This window comes from Gracilinanus agilis, chromosome 3, assembly GCF_016433145.1.
Source record: "Gracilinanus agilis isolate LMUSP501 chromosome 3, AgileGrace, whole genome shotgun sequence".
In the NCBI taxonomy this organism is placed as follows: Eukaryota; Metazoa; Chordata; class Mammalia; order Didelphimorphia; family Didelphidae; genus Gracilinanus; species Gracilinanus agilis.
This window is the reverse complement of record NC_058132.1, coordinates 55,834,214-55,857,317: the sequence shown is the minus strand read 5'-3', so window position 1 is coordinate 55,857,317 and position 23,104 is coordinate 55,834,214. Positions and strand designations below refer to the sequence as shown.

General features: G+C 41.9%; 1 protein-coding gene across 1 annotated transcript in view; it reads left to right on the top strand.

Moving 5' to 3' along the window:
- Window positions 1–23,104, top strand: part of TMCO4 (transmembrane and coiled-coil domains 4) — a 103,070-nt gene that overhangs the window by 18,573 nt on the left and 61,393 nt on the right. The window contains exons 4-8 of the mRNA XM_044668705.1: window positions 4,964–5,096; window positions 12,103–12,200; window positions 14,740–14,883; window positions 19,453–19,572; window positions 22,617–22,781. Of these exons, the coding sequence (XP_044524640.1) occupies window positions 4,964–5,096; window positions 12,103–12,200; window positions 14,740–14,883; window positions 19,453–19,572; window positions 22,617–22,781 (660 nt within the window). The remainder of the gene's footprint in view (window positions 1–4,963; window positions 5,097–12,102; window positions 12,201–14,739; window positions 14,884–19,452; window positions 19,573–22,616; window positions 22,782–23,104) is intronic.

Sequence of the window (23,104 nt, the reverse complement as noted above, 5' to 3'; positions counted from 1 at the left end):
GAAGGAAGGAAGGAAGGAAGGAAGGAAGGAAGGAAGGAAGGAAGGAAGGAAGGAAGGAAGGAAGGAAGGAAAACCCAATTGTGCAACTATATTTAACACCTTTCTTGTGTGTAGTGGCAAAGAATTGGAAACTGAGACGGCACCCATCAGTGTGGGAATGGCTGAACAAGTAATAATATATGAATGTCATGGAATACTAATGTGCTAAAAGGAGTTATCAAGGGGATAGTTTGACAGAAACCTAGAAAGACTGTATAAATTGTTTCAAAGTGAAGTGAGTGGAACAATTTATACAATAACAATGATATTTTAAAGACAAATAACTTTGAAACAGATAGTAATTCTGATCCACACAATGGCCAGTTATAATTCTAGAAAACTCATGATGTTGCTGTCCACCTACTGACAGAGAAGGGATAGATTCAGAGGGCAGACTGAGTCTTTTTTTCTTAAACAGTCTATGCAGAAATTTATTTTGTTCATCTCTACATTTTTTACTTTCTTACTGTCTATCTTAGTAACAACTAACTTTAAGACAGAGGAATAAAGATTAGGCAAATGGGGCTCTATGATGTGCCCAGGGTCACACAGCTAGGAAGTATCTGAGGTCAGATTTGAACCCAGGTCTTCTTGACTCCAGGCCTGGCACTCTATCCACGGTGCCACCTAGCTGCCCCAACTATACATATTTGTAACCGAGGTTTTGTTTTTCTAGTTTTCTTAATGGGGTTAGAGGAGAGAAGGAAATAGGAAGAGAAGGCTAACTTTTCATTGATTGAAAAATAAATCAATTAATACCTAAAACATAAAATCAAGGGAACACAAAGGAGAGGAACCCGTGGCTTGGAGTACGTGCTTAGCAGCCACGAGGGAGGCCCCGGTTCTGATAGCAGAATGTGGGACCCATGTGTCATCCCATTCCTGGAAGAAGGTTTGCTCTTTTCAGATAGATTCGTTAACCTAACACTTAGCTTAATAACTGCTCCTATTTCTGGGGCTGGTTTATGAAGCTCTGGATGTTATTAGCCCCATTTAACAGATAAGGGAGCTGAAGTTCACAAAGCTGAGATGGTCTATCTAGGTCCAAGCTCTTTCCATTCCATCACAAAGCCTCTCTAAGCTTTTGATTGCACAGGCTCAATTTCACCTGAATTTCCAAGTGGACTCTGGCTTGTCTGGAATTCCTAGGAACTCTTTTTTTTGCACTCCATTAACCCTTTAGGTGTCCCAGATCCCTTTGGCAGTCTCGTGAAGCCTCTGGACCTTCTTGGAATAATGTTAAATGCAGAAAATAAAATCCAAAGGATTATAACAAAAACCAATTCTATTGAGATGCAGTTCTCAAAATATTTAAAAAACAAGTTCACAGAGGGCCAGCAAGGTGGCATGGTAGATAGATTGCCAGGCCTGGAGTCCAGAGGCCCTGGGTTCAAATATGACCTCAGATACTAGCTATGTGACCCTGGGCAAGTCACTCAATCTTGTTTCCCTAGCCCTTTGACCTTCTTTCTTAAAGTTATTAAGACAGAAAATAAGGGGGTTTTGTTTTGTTTTGTTTTGTTTTAAAACAAACAAGTTCATAAACTCCAGATTAAGAAATTAATTTTGATGGTCTTGGGGCAGCCAGGTGGATAGTGAGGTCATGGGTTCAAATCTGGCCTCAGATACTTCCTCACTGAATGACCCTAGACAAGTCACTTAACCCCACTTAACCCCTAGTCCTTACTGCTCTTCTGCCTTGGAACCGATGTTTAGTATTGATTCTAAGAGAGAGGGTAAGGGTTTGTTGTTTGTTTTTTAATCTCTATAGTCCCTAAGATCTTTAGAATTAGCCCTTCAGGATTGGAAAAGATGACAGAGGCCAGCTGGTCTCACCTCTACCCAGGCCCCAGCACGCCATCCCAACAGACATATTTCATCTTCCATGCCTGACAATCTTTCAAATTCTTGAAGACAAGCCAGTATATCCGCCCACCTGTTCAGGAAGCCCCTTCTGGGTTCCAGGTGCTGCTCTCAGGGAAGGGAACACAAAGAGGACCATGAAGCCTCCAGGTGAGGCTCCTCTTTTCTCTGCTAAACATCCTCCATTCTTCAGGTGGCCACAGGACCATCAACCCAGAGCATGGCCCAGCTAGTCTACCATTCCCATTTTACAGATGGACAGTAGAGGTCCCCAGAGGTCAGATGACTGACCTAAGGTCTCACAGCGGAGTAGAATCCAGACCCTCCCAATATGGGTCCTCCCATGGTCTGATCTTGAGACCAGCAGTTTGGTCACATCACTGGTGCTCTCGGAGCCTCAGTTTCTTCATCTACAGCAGAAGGGTTGGACCAGGTGGCCTCTGACCTCCCTTCTAGCTCTAAGTCTGAGATCCGTGACTGACAGAAGAAATTAGGGCTGTTTAGACTCCTCTTGGGAACATTCTACAGCCTGTCCACATCCTCCCTAAATTGTCATCAATGCCCAGGACTGAACATGACACTCCAGCTGCACCCAGTTCCTGGCACACTTTAGCCAGTCAATAAATGATTATTGATTGTTTTATAGATTGGTCAGACCAAGGCAGGAGCACGCTGTCCTCCAGGCTTGTCTCTGCTTGCCAGATCATTTACAGACCTCAAAGGCATTTGTTGTGATGTGAAACTTCCATGATTCCTTAAAATGTCCACTGCCTGCCTCAATTCCTGATTTTCTGTGCTTTTAGTAAGTCCTCAGTATTCTTAGTTCTCTTCTCCCTCCTTGGATTATCAATAAGAGAGACGCCTTATCAGGCATCTAGATGGTACGTTGGCTAGAGGTGAGACCTGGAGTCAGGAAGAGCTGAGTTCAAATTTGGTCTCAGATATCCTTTTAATTTGGGGTAAGTTGCAACCTCTGTCTGCCTCAGTTTCCTCACCAGTAAAATTGGAGATAATAATGGTCCCTATATCCCAGGGTTGTAGCAAGGATCAAATGAGATAATATTTATCTATTTTATGTATTTATTCATATCTATTATATAACATAAATATTTATTATATATTATTTAAATATGTTACATAATGTATAAATATTATTATATGATATATGAATATATTATAGTAGTATATATGTATAATGCATTGTGTATATTGCATATAATATTTTATTATATAGCATAGATCATATATTGCTATATATGATATCATTAATATAATATATGTTATATGATATATTAATATACTGTGTATTATATATGTAGAAATGTATAATGTAGAAATATATTGCTATATATATCATCAATATAATATATGTTATATGATATATAAATATACTATGTATTATATATGTACAAATGTATAATGTAGAAATATATAATGTATTATGTTATATATCAATATATAATATATTATATCATATATCAATATTGTATAGTATATTATATAATAAGTATTATATGATTTGTTATATCGCATGAATATATTATATAATACTATAGTGATCAATATTTTATAATTATATAATCTAATAATATATAAAATATTTACATTTATCCATTATATTTAAATATAATAAATTTTTAATTATAAATATAATGATATTTGTAAATCCCTTTGCAAAAGTTAAAGTGCGCAACAACAATGCCAACAATGATTATTTTCATATTGAGGACCCAATGGTGAGCCCTACTCACCTCCTCGTGGAAAACAGGCTTCAAGTTGCCTTGACATTTTCTTTGAAAAACAGATTTTAAGGTAGCTCAGTGGATTGAGAGCCAGGCCCAGAGACGGGAGGTCCCAGGTTCAAATGTGACCTCAGCCACTTCCCAGCTGTGTGACCCTGGGCAAGTCACTTGACCCCCATTGCCAATACACAGTATTGACTCCAAAATGGAAGGTGAGGGTTTAAAAAAAAAACAGTAGATTTTAAGGGGCAGCTAGTTAACACAGTGGCTAGAGCACCAGGCCTGGAGTTGGGATGACCAAGCTGCCCCTTAGATATTATTGTTGTCATTGTCGCCATGGCTTCCCAAAGCATTTGACTTCCCAGAGCTACACACCTCAAAGACCTTCAGAAAACCTTCCTGAATGGTGTGCCTGTTGGCCCGTATTCCAGAGGGCTTAGTCACCACAGCCTTGATCAATGGCACCGACGTCAGTGGCTTTTTATAATTCCCGTCGACTCCCAACAAGCCGCCAAAGGTTGTTTTAGTCCAATTAGCCACTGATTATCTCCCGCTTGTGATACTGGCTGTTTCCTCTGAAGGAGCCATCGAGGTTGACCTAGTAGCGAGCAGACACGAGTGTTCTGACCCTCAGCACGTAGCTGCCAAGGAGCGTGGCTGGGTGAGGGCACAGCTGGGCAGGGAGGGTGCCCGACTCTCCAGACCTTGTCAGGAGGTTCGTCCCTCTTCTAGCCTCTCTGTCTCACTCAGGTTTCCCACCTGGAACCTCTTTATTTTTTATTAAAAAATTTTAAAAATTTTTTATTAAAATTATATTATATTAATTTTTGTTATATAAATTATATTATTATATTATATTATATAATTTTTATTATATTTTTATTTAAAAATTTTAATTTTTTCCATCTGTCTTAATATCAATTCTAAGACAGAAGGGCTATATATTGGGGTTAAGTGACTTGCCCAAGGTCATATAGCTAGGAAAGATCTGAGTCTAGCTGCCATTGGGTAATTATTAATATTCAAGTATGTGGCACTGTAAACAGACCAATGCCAAGGCCCTGGATTTGGTTCCTGGTTCCAATCTTTTCTAGTGCAATCAATCCTAGGTGAGTCTTCTCACATCCTCGGGCCTTGGTGTTCCCATCTGTAAAAAAGGGGTGACAAATTCTTCACACTTCCTACCTCCCGTGGTTGTAGTAAGGAAAAAGCTTTATATTGCATCCCTTGAAGTGCTCTAGAATTGGGAGCTATTTGGGTTCTTGATAATCCAGTTAAAGCACTTTCTTCATCCTCCCATGTTTTTGTTCCCTCTAAAGGCTCTTATGATGCTCGGGCCAGGGTACTTGTCTGCCATGTCACCTGCCTGCTAAAAATACCCCCAGAGGAGCTGGAGAACCTAGAAGAAATGTTGCTGGAAAGGCTGAAGGAAAGACAAGAAGAAGAGTCTGAGTAAGATGGCATTTGTCACTTTTCAGGAAAATCCAATCTCTGGGAACGAGCCCCAATTTTCTCATCTGTAAAATGGGCATAATGGTCCCTGTAGTACTTTCCTTCCAGGAGTGTTGTGAGATGTTGAAGGGCTCTTCCAGTTAAATATTACTAACCTTTTAATTGCTAAATTTTAATTACTAATTAATTACTAACCTTTTTTGCTTAATTTAACCATTTCAGCTAGAAATCATTTTTAAAATTTTAAATGAAATGAAATTTTAATTTTAAAATAGATTGCATAGGACAGCAGTTACATGGGGCTCAGTGGGTAGGGCACCATGCCTGGAGATGGGAGGTCCTGGGTTCAAAACTGGCCTTATATTTTAATTTATAATTGAATACTGAATAATCAAAGGCAGGATGAGGATGAGAGAGAACCCTCAGAGGCTTTCTAGCTGTGTGACCCTGGGACAAATCACTTAACCCTCACTATCCAGCCCTTACTGATCTTCTGCTTGTATTGCCTCTAACACAGAAGGTAAGGGTTTAAAAAAAAAAAAAATAGATCGCTCCGGTCCCTGATGGCTAATTAAATGTTGGAGGTGGAATTTGAATCCAGGTCTTATTGCCTCCAAGTCTACCATTTTATTCCTCATATCAGCTGCAAAAGAATTCAGAATTGTCGTCATCTTCATCATTATTGCTGTTACTATGATTGTTATACAGCCTATACGCTTTATCATAGCTACCTCTGAGTCAGTTTTGTTTATTTGTTTGTTTTCCCAAGTTTGACTCATTTTTGCCTTTTCTCTTATATAGACGACTAACTTCCACCATTGGCTTTAATACAGTCACACAACGAGGTTTACTTCACAGCCGTCCCTCCTCTAAGACAAACACCCTTTGAGGGTTTACCAGCTGATTGTAAAGCCTTTTCCCCATGGCTTGTCTCTTAAAATGTGCAGGAGAGGAGCTGGGACTGGAACCAAGTTTTCCTCCCTCCCTTCTCCGAATAAGGCATAGATGCTGAGGAATCTTAGAGATCATTTAGTACAATTTAATCCTTTTCCCGAGGCCCAAGCAGGGGACGGAGCTTGCCAGTCAGTCCTCCCCCAGTTCATTACTGTCAGAAGTAAGATTCGCTCTGAGATCTCTGCCTGGCCCGGTGCTGTGCCATATTTTCGTCAGTGACACTTGATAAAGGCCTGGATGGGCCGCTTCTTGGGTTGGTGGATGGCCCAAAGCTGGGAAGGATGGATGGCAGGGCCCGTATCCAGTGAAATCTCAGCAGGCGAGGTCATTGGGTTGAATATAACCAAACGTAATCTAATGGGAATCAACCTTAAGGTCTTTCCCTTGGGTTCAAGAAATCACCTTCACAAGTTGATATTTGGAGAGAGGGAATCCAGTCCAGTCTTAGGCAGCTAGGTATCTCAGAGAAGAGTGTGCCAAGCCCGGAGTCGGAAGACCTGAGATCAAATTTGGCCACAGACACTAGCTGTGGAACTCTGAGCAAGTCACTTAACCCTTCTGGCCTCAGTTTTCTCATCTGCAAAAGGAGCTGGAAAAGGAAATGGCAAACCACTCCAGTACCTTTACTAAGAAAACCCCAAATGGGATCATAAAGAGTCAGACGGGACTGAAATGACCAAACAGGAAATTATGTTTCAGGCTACAGATACAAATGAAAGCAATTAAAAATAAACAAAACTGGTCCCTGCTCAGGAAGCTCTCACAGTCTAATGGAGATTCCAACCCTTTCCATTATACCAAGCTGCCCCTTTATAATGATATTAACTATATTGATAAGAATGATAATAATTCACATTTCTGTAACACCTTGAGGTTTACAAAATAATTCCCACCCATCAAACACCCAAGACAAGCACAAGCACTACAAGTATTATCCTGATTTTGTAGATAAGGAAACTGAGGCACAGAGAATTTAGTGTCTTGCCCAAGGTCCCGTGGCTAAGTAAATGTCAGCTCTGGGATTCAAATGTAGGTCACCCGACTGACTCCCAACTCTGCTGATTAGGAGCTGAGTCACCCTGGGCAAGTATCCCACGTCTCCAGGGTGGGGACCTGGGAGTAAGTCCTTTCTTATAGGATTTGGTAATGACTCAGTGGATCCATAAGCATTTTTATTAAGCACTGTGTGTGGCAGGCACTGGGGTCAGAAAGAAAAGAAAAGAGCTGTGGCCAAGGTCAAAGGGGATGATAGAGACATGGGAATCCCCACTCTTGACCCCCACCTCCTCCGAGATGAAACTACAAGAAGCTTTTCCCCACCCCTCAACTGCCAGCGGGGAGGGGAAGCGGGCCTGCCTTCTCTCCAATTGCTTCGTATTGGTTCTTTTTACATTCATGCAGAACGTGGGCCAAATATACACTTGTCTCCCCCATTGGGACTAAAGCTCCTAGTGAATAGAGATTGTTTCATTCTTTGTATTTTGTATCCCAAGGGCTTAGAACAATGCCTGGCATATGGCTGAGGGTTTCAAAAACACTTGTGGACTGGTTGATTGATTGACTTTGAGCAAGTCACTTCCCCTCCATAGGACTCAGTTTACCCATCTCTAAGACAAAGGGACTAATCTAAATGGTTGCTGAAGACCGTCCAGCTCTAGATCTAGGATCCTGTGTTCCTCTGTAAAGATCTTTATAAGGTATCTGAGGTTACTGATACCACAGCTACTACTATCACTATTTCTGCCACTACTTCTGCTACCACCATTAACTACTGCTACCATTAACATTAACAACAATAACTACTGCCATAGTTATTATTACTGCCACCATCACAACCAAAACCACCAACACCACCAGTTCCATCAACACCACTACAGCATCACCATCCCCACCACTACCATCACCACCTTTATCACCACCACTACATCACTACCATTACCACTACCACCATCATCACCATCACCATTACCACCACCACTACATCATCACCATCACCACCACAATCATCACCACCATCACCACCACAATCATCACCACCATCACTATTACCATCACCACCATTACATAATCATCTTAACCACCACTACCATCACCACCACTATATCATTACCACCACCTCCATCACCACCACTACATCATCACCATCGCCACCACCTTCAACACCACTACATCATCACCATTACCATCACCATCACCACATCATCACCATCACCACCACTACATCATCATCACCACCACCACCACTACCACCACCACTATATCATCATCACCACCACTACAACCACTGTTACCATCACCATCACCACCAGCACCACCTCCATCACCACCACTACATCATCACCATTAACATCACCATCACCACCAACACCACCTCCATCATCACCACTACCATCACCACCAATACATCATCACCATCATCACACACTACATCATCACCACCACCACCTCTACCATCACCACCACTACCACCATCATCATCATCACCACCAATACATCATCAACATCACCATCACCACCACTATCACCACCACCAGCATTACTATCACCACCACTATCACCACCATCACCACCACTACATCATCACCACCACCACTACCATCACCACCAGTATCACCACCACTACATCACTATCACCACTACATCATCACCATCACAACCACTACATCATCACTATCACCACCACCTTCAACACCACTACATCAGCACCAGCACCACCACCACCACCACCACCACTACATCATCACCACCACCACCATCACCACTACATTATCACCATCACCACATCTACCATCACCATTACCACCACCTCCATCACCATCACCACAACATCAACATCACCACCACCACCATCACCACCACTATATCATCACCACCACCACCACCACTACATCATCATCACCACCACCACCACCACTATATCATCATCACCACCAGCATCACCTCCATCACCACCACTACATCATCACCATCACTACCACCACCTCTACCATCACCACCACCACCACAATCATCATCATCACCATCACCACCACCTCCATCACCACCACATCACCATAATCACCACTACATCATCACCATCACAACCACTACATCATCAACATCAACACATGTACCATCACCACCATCACCATCACCACCACCACATCATCATCACTGTCTCTCTGATCTGATTTGCCATCAGCTTTTTCACATAGCACTTCCCTGAATTCAAAACAAACATTATAACCATCACTATTACTACCACCTCCATCACCACCACTACATCATCACCATCACCACCACCTTCAACACCACTACATCATCACCATTACCATCACCATCACCACATCATCACCATCACCACCACTACATCATCATCACCACCACCACTACCACTACCACCACTATATCATCATCACCACCACCACAACCACTGTTACCATCACCAGCACCACCTCCATCACCACCACAACATCATCACCATTAACATCACCATCACCACCAACACCACCTCCATCATCACCACTACCATCACCACCACCACACACTACATCATCACCACCACCACCTCTACCATCACCACCACCACCACCATCATCATCATCACCACCAATACATCATCAACATCACCATCACCACCACTACCATCACCACCAATACATCATCATCACCATTACCACCACCTCCATCACCACCACATCACCATAATCACCACTACATCATCACCATCACAACCACTACATCATCAACATCAACACATGTACCATCACCACCATCACCATCACCACCACCACATCATCATCACTGTCTCTCTCTGATCTGATTTGCCATCAGCTTTTCCAAATAGCACTTCCCTGAATTCAAAACAAACATTACAACCATCACCATTACTACCACCTCCATCACCACCACTACATAATCACCATCACCACTACCTCATCACCATTACCATCACCACCACCATCACCATCACATCACCACCACCACCACTACTCTCTTCCTACTACTATAGCTATAGCTTCTTCAGATTCAGTGACATCTATTTTGCCTCCTTCAAAGCTCCCTTGTGTCTCTCTGTAGAGCAGGTCAAACGTTGACCCGATTTCCTGCGCATTGAGGATTGTGAGAAGTGAATGCAGGTCAATGACTGCATCAGAGCCACACCTGTATCAGGACTCAGACCTTCAATACAGTGACCCTAGAAGACTAGGCCACAGGCCAGACTACACTGGCCTCTTCCCTCTTGTCTCGTGTCTCTTCTTTTTGTAAGCTTCTCTCAGTCAGCCTGCTCTCATTTGTCATTTGGAGAGCTATGGCAGGGGAAGGTTTGGGGGTTGTCTCTGTGTCTGGGCTCAGAGCCATGGGCTTTGGACTGGACCTGCCACACAGATGTGGCAAAGGGGGAAGGAAGCATACATTCAAGGAAGGAGGTGGCTTATAGTTTAATGATTGGGCAACAAACAGTAAGCTGTAGCAGAAAAAGCAGAGGGCCCTGGACAAGGGATATCGGTCTTAGTCTCAAGTCCTGAGCCTCATAACTTATTTTTTAAGCCTCCATTTCCCCTTGTGTAAAGTGGGAGTAATAATAATGGGAGTGATAATACTTGTACTACTTACTTGCCAAGATGGTCTTGAAGAAAGTGCTTTGTAAACTATAAAATGTTATACAGATAATGTCAAAATAATAATCATAGTGTCTATATAACACTTTAAGCCCTTTATGTATGCTACTGTCTGATCCTCAGAACAGCCCTGAGAGGGAATGCTATTATCATCCCTATTTTATAGATGGGCCAAGTAAGGATAAGTGCCCCTGGCAAGTCAATGTGAAGTAAATGGCGAATATTATTATGCCTATGTATAGATGGGGAAACTGAGGTTCAGGAAGTGTAAAACTAAGCTCTGACATTAAGGCCCCTCCCAGCTCTGACATTCTTTGTTCTAAGGCTCCTCTCAGTTCTGACATTTTTTTTATTCTGTTATGATTAAAATGGATATAGATTGATATAGCAAAAGGTATTAATATTTTATTTATAATTAAGAAAGACACATGCCGGCTAAGATCTAATTCAAATCGCCCACCATACCTTCTGCCCACCTGGCTGTCTCATACCAAAGAGGCCTCCCCCAATGACATCAGGAGTACTTAAACTGTTCAGCTACTCACCCTTCCTGTCTATCTGTATTACAGGAGGAATCACGGGAAATGTAGTTTCCAAGTCCCCTAAACATCCACAGGAAGTTTATGTCACATATTTAAATATTTAAAACTCAAATGAACCCCAAATAACCCTCAAAAGAGCCCCAAAAATTCCAAATAGCACAATTCTAAGGGCCCTCCCAATCTTGACATTCTAGGATTCTAGAATTCTGACACAGCTCCTAAGAGCTGAGCATTGTGGTTAGAAAATCCAAATGGATGGTCTCTCTAACCCTATCAAACTTAAAAATATATATTATATATAAATCTATATGTTTGTATATTATGTATTGATTGAGAGAGCAAGAGAGATAGAAAAAGAGAGAGAGATTGAAAGAGATAAAGAGAACATGTGTGTATCTCACTACCTTCTATGGTTTTGCCAGACTTCTCCAATTGGTATAGAGTTTGCTTTCATGTCTGAAAGATTGTGGCCTGGAGGCAGGAGTTTTGAGCTCCTCTTTCGCCCATCTTCTGAACATTTCTGAAAGTCTTTGGTTTGCATTAGCTTGGGGTGTGGGAAGAAGCGGGAGTGAGAGAACCCAGGGAAGAGAGCAGACTCTGTTTCACTGATGTTCCCAGTACATCTATTTTTAAAACCCTTTTGTGCTTTTTCTCATTACTAAAATGCAGTCCAGTTAGGATGCATCAAGAGGGTAAGTATAAGCACGTACTGAACTTTGTGTCCTGTTCAGCTTCTTGGCCCTTTAAAATCAGTGATAAATCCGTGTTGTTTCTTGTCATTAAGCCCTGCATGACAGAACACCCATGATTGGCCCAGCATTGTGGGTGAATTGTGGCCCACGAGGGCTGCCCTTACTGATCTTTCTTCTTCCTCTTCTTCCTCCTTCCTCCAACCCTCTCCCCCACCAGAGCTGCTGAAGCTTTAAGAAAAAAGAGAGAAAATCGAAAGAAATGGAAGCGTTATTTCCTAATTGGCCTAGCCACAGTTGGAGGTGGGACAGCAATAGGTAAGAACTATTCATAACTTTGGGGTATAGTTCAGAAATTCCCTAATCTAATCAGAGCTGCCAGGAAGAAGAAGATTGCCTACAGCCTAAAGTGAAAGTGCAAGTTAGAATTGGGAATTCCTTCCTTCCTTCTTTCCTTCTTTCCTCCCTCCCTTCCTTCTTCTTTTCTCTCTCTCCTCTCTCTCTCTCTCTCTCTCTCTCTCTCTCTCTCTCTCTCTCTCACCTTCTGTCTTATAATAGATTCTGGGTATCAATTCCAAAGCAGAAGAGAGGTAAGGACTAGGCAATTCGGGTTAAGTGACTTGCTGAGAGTCATGGAGCCAAGAAGTGACTAAGGCCATATTTGAACCCAGAACTTTCTGTCTCTAGGCCTAGTGCTCTATCCACTAAGCCACCTAACTGTCCCTAGGCCTAAACTCACATTCTTCCTTTCTTTTTTTTTTTAACCTTTATTTTCATTTTTAGTTTTAGATTTTATTTTCTTCCAGTTAATAACCATTTATATTCTACCCCCAACTCTCCATTGAAAATAAAAAGAAAATAAAACCTTTGTAACAAATATACATAGCCAAAACAAATTCCCAGATTGTCTGCATCCAAACACACACATACACACACACACACACACACACACACACACACACACACACATATATAATTACCCCCACCCTAATTCTAAACTCCTCATCCATGCTCTTTCTGTCAGAAAGTAGATGGCATTTTTTATACTGGCTCTTCTGGGAATTGTGATTGGTCATTGAATTGATCTGAGTTCCTAAGTCTTTCTTTTTTTATTAACTATTATTATATTTTTATCAATTATATGTAGATAGAATTTTTAATAATCATTAGATTCTGATATTTTGCAATTCATGTTCGCTCCCTCCCCCTAAGTCTTTCAAAGGGGTTTGTCTTTACAATATTGTTGTTATTGTATAAATGGTTCTCCTAGTTCTGTTCACTTCACTTTGTATCAGTTCAGATGAATCTTCCCAGGTTTTTCAGAAGCCTTCTCCTTCACTTCTTTCACCATAATACTATTCTATCACATTCATATGCAATAATTTGTTCAACCATTTCCCAATTCATGGGCATAGCCTTAATTTCCACTTTCTTGCCACCACAAAAAGAGCTATCGATATTTTTGAACACATGGATCCTCTTCTTTCTTTGACCTCTTTGGGATACAAATCTTATGGTGATAAGATATGCCCAGTTCAGTAATATTTTTCCTGACCCTCTTTTCTCCCTTCTCTATTAACTATCCTGTTTCAAAATCGCAACCAGACTATTATAATGACCTCCTTATCAATTTCATATTTCAGATGAATGAACGAATGAAAAAGCATTTCTTTAGCATTTAGTATGTGCTAAGCACTGTGCTTAGATAAAGAAAACTAAGTGGCTCAGTACTCAGAACTCAGGTTCATATCTAGCCTAAGACACTTACTGGCTTTGTGACCTGAGCAAGTCACTTAACCTCTGTTTACCTCACCTTCTTCACCTATAAAATGGGGATAATAATAGCCTCTACCACTGGGCTTGTTGTGAAGGTCAAAGATCATATTTTTAAAGCACCTAGCACAGTGCCTGGTACATAGTAGGGGCTATATAAATACTAGCTATCATTACTATTATCATTATCATTATTATTATTATTAAATGCAAAATCATATAGTCCCTGGGATGGATATTCTGATTTGGAAAGTGACTGGGAAAGTGAAAAAGCCATGATCAAAAAATAAAGATGAAGAAAAAATAAGATGGAGGAAAACACATAGTAATCATAACTGTGAGTGTGAACAGTATGAATTCACCCATAAAATGGAAGAAAATAATAGAATGGATTAAAAACCAGAATCCTACAACATACTGTCTACAAGAAACATATTTAAAACAGGGAGACACACACAAAGCAAAGAGCTAAAAAAGAATCTACTCTGTTTTATCCAAAGTTAAAAAAGCAAAGGTAACAGTTATGATCTCAAACTGATTGTAATGGAATACTATTGCACCATAAGAAATAACAAACAAGATGAACACAGAAAAACCTGGAAAGACTTACATGAAATGATACATAGTGAAATGAGCAGAGCCAGGAGAACATTGTACACAGTAACACCAATAGTGTATGAGGATCTACTATGACTGACTTAACTATTATCAACAAAGCAAGGATCCTGAACAACTCGAAGGAACTATAGAAAGAACTGATAAATTCTAAAAGCAAACTGAAACATGCCATTCTTCACTATATTTCTTCTATGAATTTTTCTCCAGTGTAAACGATGTGTGTCTTTTTTTTCACATGATGAACATGGAAATATGGATTGTAAAATAACACGTGCACAATTTATATCATAATACCTGCCATCTTGATGAGGGGGAGGGAGAGAACATGGATCACAAAAGTTTTTTAAAAACTATCATTGAAAATTATACCAGCATGTCATTTGAGGAAAAAAATGAAAAATTTTTAAAAAGGAAAAAAAGAAAGATGAACGCTCCATCTTGAATCTTTTTGGTGTTTTCATTGTAGGTGTGACAGGTGGTCTGGCTGCCCCATTTGTGGCTGCAGGAGCAGCCACTATCATTGGTGCCACGGGTGCAGCTGCTTTGGGCTCTGTGGCAGGCATTGCAGTCATAACCTCTCTCTTTGGAGCTGCAGGAGCAGGTCTGACAGGTAAGGCTGGAACACTGATTTCTCATCATAACAACTGGCTTTTCTAAGAGTATATTTTATGATTACAAAGTATATATCCACCCAAGAAACCCATTAAGTATATTAAGGAATGAGTCTAAAATATCAGTGTCTCCATTTTGTAGATGAGGAAACTAAGCTTTCAAGAGAGGAAGGGACTTGCCCCAAGGTTTTAGAGATGTTAATGAGAAAAATAACTAGTTATCTGAGACAATATTTGAATCTGACTCCATGCCTGGCATTATGGTGCCACCTATATGTCGGTATAGCCCTGAACAAATTGCTTACCTCTGTAGACTTCAGTTTCATCATTTTTAACCTTTAAACCCTTACTAACCATCTTAGACTCGATATTGTGTATTGGTTCCAAGGCAGAAGAATGGTAAGGTCTAGGCAGTGAGGGTAAAGTGACTTGTCCAGGGTCACCCAGCTAGGAAGTGTCTGATTCCAGATTTGAACCCAGGACCTCCCATCTCTAGTCCTGGCTCTCAATCCACTAAGCCACCTAACTGCCCCCCCCCAGTTTCCTCATTTTTAAATCTGAGGACCCTCCAGCTTTCAAACTATGAGAATATAACAGTGTAACTTTACAAGACTAAATTTGACTCGTGACTAGTTGTCCTGGTTCCTTAAATGGAGTCACTGTTCGAAAGCAGAAGATGGGGAAAAACCCCGGGAACCAGAATCTTCTACTGGATGTCTCTGCATTAGTACATCTGTGTCCTGCCATGACCCTCAAAATCTCTGACTCAGATCCAGGCCCAAATATCCAACTTTAGGGGGTCCCAAGTAGGGGTATACTAGTAAATATTTAACAATATCTAATATTTAAATACACTTTTTCTGGGGGAGGAAAATACACAGGACACACTTATAAATTTAATCTGCATTTACTCGAATTTTCTCCATCACTTTCTTAAGTCTAGACAATTTAAAAAATGATCCATCAAGCCCTGATTTTTTTTCCTGAGGTGTTAATGCCCACAGTGATTGTTTAATAATGACTGATTTTCCAGCATATCCCTAGATGCCATACCAAGACATAACCTCACTCTCCTTCCCATTCCTGAGTCTTAGCCAAGGACCCACACCCAAACACAGCCACATTCTTTCTTCCTGTTCCTGCTGTCCTGAGTCATATCTGTAAACACTCTGGACTCGGGTCTCTACCGGGACCATCACAAGCAATCAGGGGCTGAGTCACCCGCATCTAAGCCAAAGATGCCCAATCACCAGCATAAAAAAAAAAAAGTCTTGATATTGACTCAATAGCCCGGAGGGCTATGGGACCAGATGGCCCCACCATAGCACACAGAGTGCCTGGCATGGAGTCAGGAAGACCCGAGTTCAATTCTAGCCTCCAAGACTTCTTGGCTGTGAGATTCTGGGCAAGTCATTTAACCCCATTAAGTAGTTCCAGGCATAGCTATATGTTTTCACCTTTTTGTCGTTCAGTCATTTTCAGTCATGTCTGACTTTTCCTGACCCCATTTGGGGTTTTCTTGGCAGAGATATTGAAGTGGTTTGCCTTTGCCTTCTCCAGCTCATTTGACAAATGAGGAAACTGAGGCAAATAGGGTAAAGTGACTTGCCCAGGGTCACATAGCTAAGACATTGGAGTCGTTGGCCATTTCCTTCTCCTGCTCATTTGATAGATGAGGAAACTGAGGCAAACAGGGTGAAACAACTTGCCCAAAGTCACCCAGATAGTAAGTGTCTGAGATTAGATCTGAAGTGAGGTCTTCTTGACTCCAGTGGCCAGTACTCTATCCACTGTGCCACCTCTCTGGAGTACCAAGAGCCTCATTAATGTTCTTCAACAGCTGGGTGGTACGTTGGATGGAATATTGGACCTGGAATCAGAAAGACCAAGTTCAAATCCCACTTCAGATACTATCTGTGTGAACCTGGGCAAGTCACTTAATTTCTGTCTGCCTCAGTTTCCCCATATATAAAAGAGGAGAATAAGAGCACCTTCCTCCCAGGTGAGGATCTAATGAAACAATATTTATAAAGTACTTAGCACCCTTTGCTTGATATGGAGTAGGTGCTACATACATATTGATTCCCTTTCATTCCTCCCAACCCCTCTACCCCGAGTAGATGCACAGTCAGGAAAGCTCTGAGCAGAGAGTGCAGGTCAGGGTAGGAGAGACCAGATTTTAATCAGCCATAGGATGGTTTGTTGACCCAAAAAGAGCTTCATTCTTTAATTTAAAAAAGCCACTTACCTTCTGTCTTAAAAATCAATTCTCTATATTGGTTCTAAGGCAGAAGAGCGGTAAGGGCTAGGCAATGGAGGTTAAGTGACTTGCCCAGGGTCACACAGCTAGGAAGTGTCTGAGGCCAGATATAAACCCAAGACCTCCCATCTCCAGACCTGGTTTTCAATCCACTGAGCCACCTGGCTGCCCCAAGAGATCCATTCTTATTGACCACAGGGAGTTCTAAAACCTCCTCATCTATCCTCTGGACTTCCTTCAAAGCAAACCTCTGGCATCATCTCATACATGAGACCCTTCTTTCCGGACCCCACTCCCCTCACAGTTAGCGGCACTCTCTCCTTCCTAGCCAGAATGGCTTTGTATCCTGGACTATTTCTGTTCCTCATCACTAAGAAGAATGGAATCCTTTGGAGGGCAGGGATTTTTTTATTAATCTTATCAGGGTATGAAACCTTCCCCAACTGCTCAAGAAATCGATTCCAAGGTGTCTCCCCTGCCTCCCCCATTCCATCAGAGCTGTGTCTATCTTTATTATCATTAGATAGATAGAAAAAACATTCACAAAGCATATATTGTGTGCCAGTCACTATGCTAAGTGCTGGGAACACAAACTCAAGCTACCAAGACAGTCCCTGCCCTCACGAAGCTTACGTTCTCTTAAGAGGAGATGCCATATTGAAGGAAGCTGGGAAGGGAGGGAGGGATGTGGCTTAGATGCCCTGGAAGATTAGAGTTGATTTGGCATGACAACAGGTTCATTAGCAAGAACAATATTTAATTAATGCCCTCTTAGCCTCCAGGGAGATAGTGTCAAGGGATAACAGTCATTGCCTGGGAGCAGCTAGAAAGCATAATGGATGGAGACTCAGGAGGACCAAATATATAGTCAAGCAAAATGAATGTCTTCATCAGCCTATCAAAAAACAAATATGTGGGGGCAGTTGGGTGGCTTTGTGGATTTGAGGCTAGGTCTAGAGACGGGAGGTCCTAGGTTCAAATGTGACCTCAGTCACTTCCTAGCTGTGTGACCCTGGGCAAGTCACTTAATCCCCTTTGCCTAACCTTTACTCTCTCTAGTCTTAGAATTGATACTAAGACAGAAAGTAAAGGTTTACATTTTTTTTTAATCTTAAAAAGAGTCATTGACCTATGTTCAAAAATGGTTTGTGACAATCACCCATAATACTTAACTAAAGAAGGAAAGAGAGGAAAAATTAATTAATTAATAAAATAAATAAAAGTTAGTATTTATCGCAAATGGAACTTGGCAACCAGGCATTTCTGTTCTATCAATAAGCATTTGTTAGACTGAACTGAATTGATCTGCTTTTATAGCAGTGGTGTAGTGGACACGGCATTGGTTTGGGGGTCAGGAAGACCCGAGTTCAAATTCTGATGCTGACCCTTACCAGATGTGTGACCCTAAAGAAATCGTTTCATTCTTCTCAGTCTCAGTTTCTTCATCTGTAAAAGGAGAGGGTTGGTATAATTTCAGAGGACTAGTGGTGAAACATGCTACCACCTTCTGATGAGAGAGGAAAGATGAAGAATATAGAATAAGATATATATCTGTATGTATAGGTATATATATGTTTATATACACATATACTTATAATGTATATAATATAATCTTGAATGTAATGTATACTATTGTACATAATGCATAATAATTTAATATATTGATCTGTTACATTATATGTAATATATTATATATGTGATAATATATTATGTGGTTATATGTAATATGTAATATTATGTAATAAATATGTAACATATTGTGTGTCTATACACATGCATATATATACGTATTATATACATGTATATATAAATACACATTTGTATATGTCTTTTGACTGTGATCACACCCACACCCACACAAATGTCTTTTTTTCTTAACTCTTACCTTCTATCTTGGAATCAATACTGTGTATTGGTTCCAAGTCAGAAGAGTGATAAGGGCTAGGCAATGGGCATTAAGTGACTTGCCCAGGGTCACCCAGCTAGGAAGTGTCTGAGGTCAGATTTGAACCCAGGACCTCCCATCTCTAGACCTAGCCTCAAATCCACAAAGCCACCCAACTGCCCCCACATATTTGTTTTTTGATAGGCTGATGAAGACATTCATTTTGCTTGACTATATATTTCTAACATGAATTTGATTTGCCTTTCATGCTCAACTTGAAGAGGAGGGAGTGGGAGAGAGAAAAGGCAAATTTTTGTTGATCAAAAACTCAAGTATAATTTTTAAAAATTAAAATGAGCCATGTGAACTCAGTGGTTTCTTGGGTCCCTTTCAGCTCTAAATTGATGCTACTCTGGTCTTTAGGCTACAAGATGAAGAAGCGCGTGGGAGCTATAGAAGAATTTGAATTCTTACCGCTAACTGATGGGAAACAACTTCATATAACTATTGCCATCACTGGCTGGCTCTGTTCCGGTAAATACGGTAAGAATTGGGGCAGGCAAGAGATGTGGAACCCTAATTTGTGGCCGCTACAGTAGCAGATGTTAACATAGTCTTTGCAAACTTATTTTTGAAATGTTTTACTAAGTATACTTCAGTATCATTGGCTTTCTTTATCATCCTATGTATTTAATTTTATAAATTTAAAAACTTTATTCTGAGAAGGGGTCCATGGGCTTCAGCAGACCAGCAGAGGTCACACACACACACACACACACAGAGAGAGAGAGAGAGAGAGAGAGAGAGAGAGAGAGAGAGAGAGAGAGAGAGAGAGNGAGAGAGAGAGAGAGAGAGAGAGAGAGAGAGAGAGAGAGAGAGAGAGAGAGAGAGAGCTCAGTAGATAGAGCACTGAACCTAGAGTCAGGAAATTAAAGACTACCTAGCTGTGTGAACCTGGGCAAGTCACTGTCTCTGCTACAAGTCCTCTTTTTGAGTCCCTTCTCTACCAATAATTGGCTTTATCCAGTTCAATACAACAGTGGATGGAGTGCTGGACCTGGAGTCAAAAAGATTTCTTCTTGAGTTCAAATCCAGCCTCAGACACTTCCTAGCTGGGTGTCCATGGGCAAGTCACTTAACCCCTTTTGCCTCAATTTCTTCATCTGTAAAATTGAGCTGGGGGAGCTGATAGCAAACCACTCCAGTATCTTTGCCAAGAAAACCCCAAATGGGGTCATGAAGGGGCAGACTGTTCAGCAAAATAACAATAATGTGACGGCATGTCAAAATACTTGTCTGGATGGAGAAGGGTGGACGGGAGGGGATCAGGGTTCAGAAGTGAAGTAAATGGGTGGATGGCTGGATATTCATGTTATTAAGTAGCTTACATTCATCTCTTGTTGCTAGTTAACCACTCAGTAAGCCAAACTGAGACCAGCTTAGTCCCGCTAGGTTCAGGTTGACGGCTGCGTGTTCGGCTCTGTTGGCTTTCTATGAAGACAGGATCGTTCATAAACTCCTTAGAACTGGAAGGGACTTTAGAGATCGTCTCCTCCAATTCCTCCATTTTTTTAGACCCGATCTGATATAAGAAATTCCCTCTACCAAGGCAGATTGTCTCTTTTTTGGGGCAATTTATGCTCTTGGAAGGTTACCTAAGGTGCTGAGAAAATAAGTGACGTGCTCAGGTCATGGGGCAGCCAGTGGGTGCCAAATGGCCAGGCTTCTCTGGCTCCAAGGACAAACTCAATCCACTGGGCAGTGGAGCGTCTCTCCCTGATACTATAGAGACTAAATCCCAGAGAAGGACTTCGCAGAGGAGGGATTTCACCCCATCTCTCTGGGCCCCCAGTCCCGTGTGCTTTGCATATGTTACGCCACCTCTTGACCTTCCAAAAGGGCCCGAGCAAAGGAACAATGGAATTTTGCAAAGGATCCTTTTTGATCCATGTCAGAAGGCTTATGTGATTCATGAAAAAAACCACCTTCTCCTTAGTGAGAGAAATTCCTACACCCACCATGCCAATCATCTCTGATGGAAGAAAACTGTGCAAGTCAGGCCAATGCAGCCTCCGCACACCCACAGGAATATTGCTATGAAAAATCATATTATGAAATGGCATCTCAGTGTAAGACTGTGAGTGCCAAGAGGGGGTGGCGGCATCTGGAGTGAGCCTGGTGCTGAGTTCATTGATGCTGTGTTGACTTCAGGGAAAGGAAAGGAGGTTTGTACTTGGCACTTTGATGTGGGTTATCTCATTTGGTCCTCATAATATACTCCTGTGGACAAAGTAAGAAAGGATGGGGAAGGGGCAGCTGGGTAGCTCAGTGGATTGAGAGCCAGGCCTGGAGATGGGAGGTCCTAGGTTAAAATCTGGCCTCAGACACTTCCCAGCTGTCTGACCCTGGGCAAGTCACTTGACCCCCATTGTCTACCCTTACCACTCTTCTGCCTTGGAACCAATACACAGTATTTTATTTTTTTTAAACCCTTACCTTCCGTCTTGGGGACTCCAAGACGGAAGGTAAGGGTTTATAGGATGTTGTTCAGTTATTTTTCAGTCATGTCTGACTCTTAACAATATTTGGGGTTTCCTGGCAAAGATCCTGTAGCAGTGTGCCATTCCCTTTTCCAGCTCATTTTACAGATGAGGAAACTGAGGCCAACAGGATGAAGTGACTTGCCCAGGGTCACACAGCTAGTGAGTGTCTGAGGCTAGATTGGAACTCAGGAAGACCAATCTTTCTGACTCCCAGCACAGTGTTCTGTGTACTAGTCTATATTTGTATGTAGACACACTTATACATGTGTATTTGTATAAATAACATATATAAATAAATAATATTTGTATAAATAAATAAAGCCACACATAGAAATGAGGAGGCAAAGGTGACAAAGGAGAGCCTTCCGGGCATTGGGGGGAATCAGCCGAGGCAAAGGCATGGAGGTGGTGGCTGGAACTGTGAGCAGAGTGCACAGAAAAGAGTAAAGGCATAAGAAGGCTGAAAGGATAGGACAGGGCCAGGGTATGAAAAGCTTTAAATGCCACATGGAGGGTTTTACAGTGGATGGTGGAGATAATAGGGAGCCAGCGCAGCCCATTAAGCAAGAGGTGGCCCAGTCACAGTAACTCTTTAGAAAAGTCATCTTTGCCCTTCTCCCATGAGTCGTGCCCCCCTCCTATTTTTTTTAATTTTATAAACATTTTGTATCTTCTTAGCAGTGTGTTGTTCCCCCTGTTCCACCTCCACTCCCACAATAGAATATGAGCTCCTGGAGAGCAGGAACTACCTATTGTTAGTCCCTAGAGCCTCGAATGCCACCTAGAAGAGAGCAGCAGCTTAATAAATACATGTTGGAGTAGCAGGACTAGGATGTAGGCTTCCAAGCTCTTCACTCTGCATCCTTTGCATCCCAACAGAAGCTGAGAGCTCAGGGGTCTGGGAGCCACCCTGCCTAGGAGGGGGCTCATCTCCAGGTGACGCAGCTCCGTGGCTCCTCTGCTGCCCCCTCCATTGTGTTTCTGGAACTGCTGTGGCTCTCTCCACTCCCCGTGTGAACTGTTGTCCGTGTGGTTTTCCCCTAGGAATGTTTACTACACCCTGGGCCAGCCTGGCCCGGAGCAGCGAGCAGTACTGCCTGGCCTGGGAATCTAAGTACCTGATGGAGCTTGGCAGTGCCCTGGAGACCCTGCTTAATGGCCTTGTGAATATGATGGCTCAAGAAGCCCTGAAATATACGATCCTGTCTGGTAAGACCCTCTGCAATTCGGCCCTTGCTCACCTCTCCGGCCAAATTTTAACTAGAAAAGACGAGGTGGAATGATGAACTGGGGACTAAGAGATTAGAATTCATGACCTAAATGCTGGTTACAATATTTGGGACCTGGGACAAGCTACTGAACCCCTTAGGGGCTTCTTTTCATATTCTGGATTCTAAGGACTCTCCCAGCTCTGACAGTCTCTGTTCTAAGCTCCCTCCCCAAGCTCTAATATTCTCTGTTCTAAGGTCTCTCCCAGCTCTGACATTCTCTGTTCTAAGGTCTCTCCCAGCTCTGACATTCTCTGTTCTAAG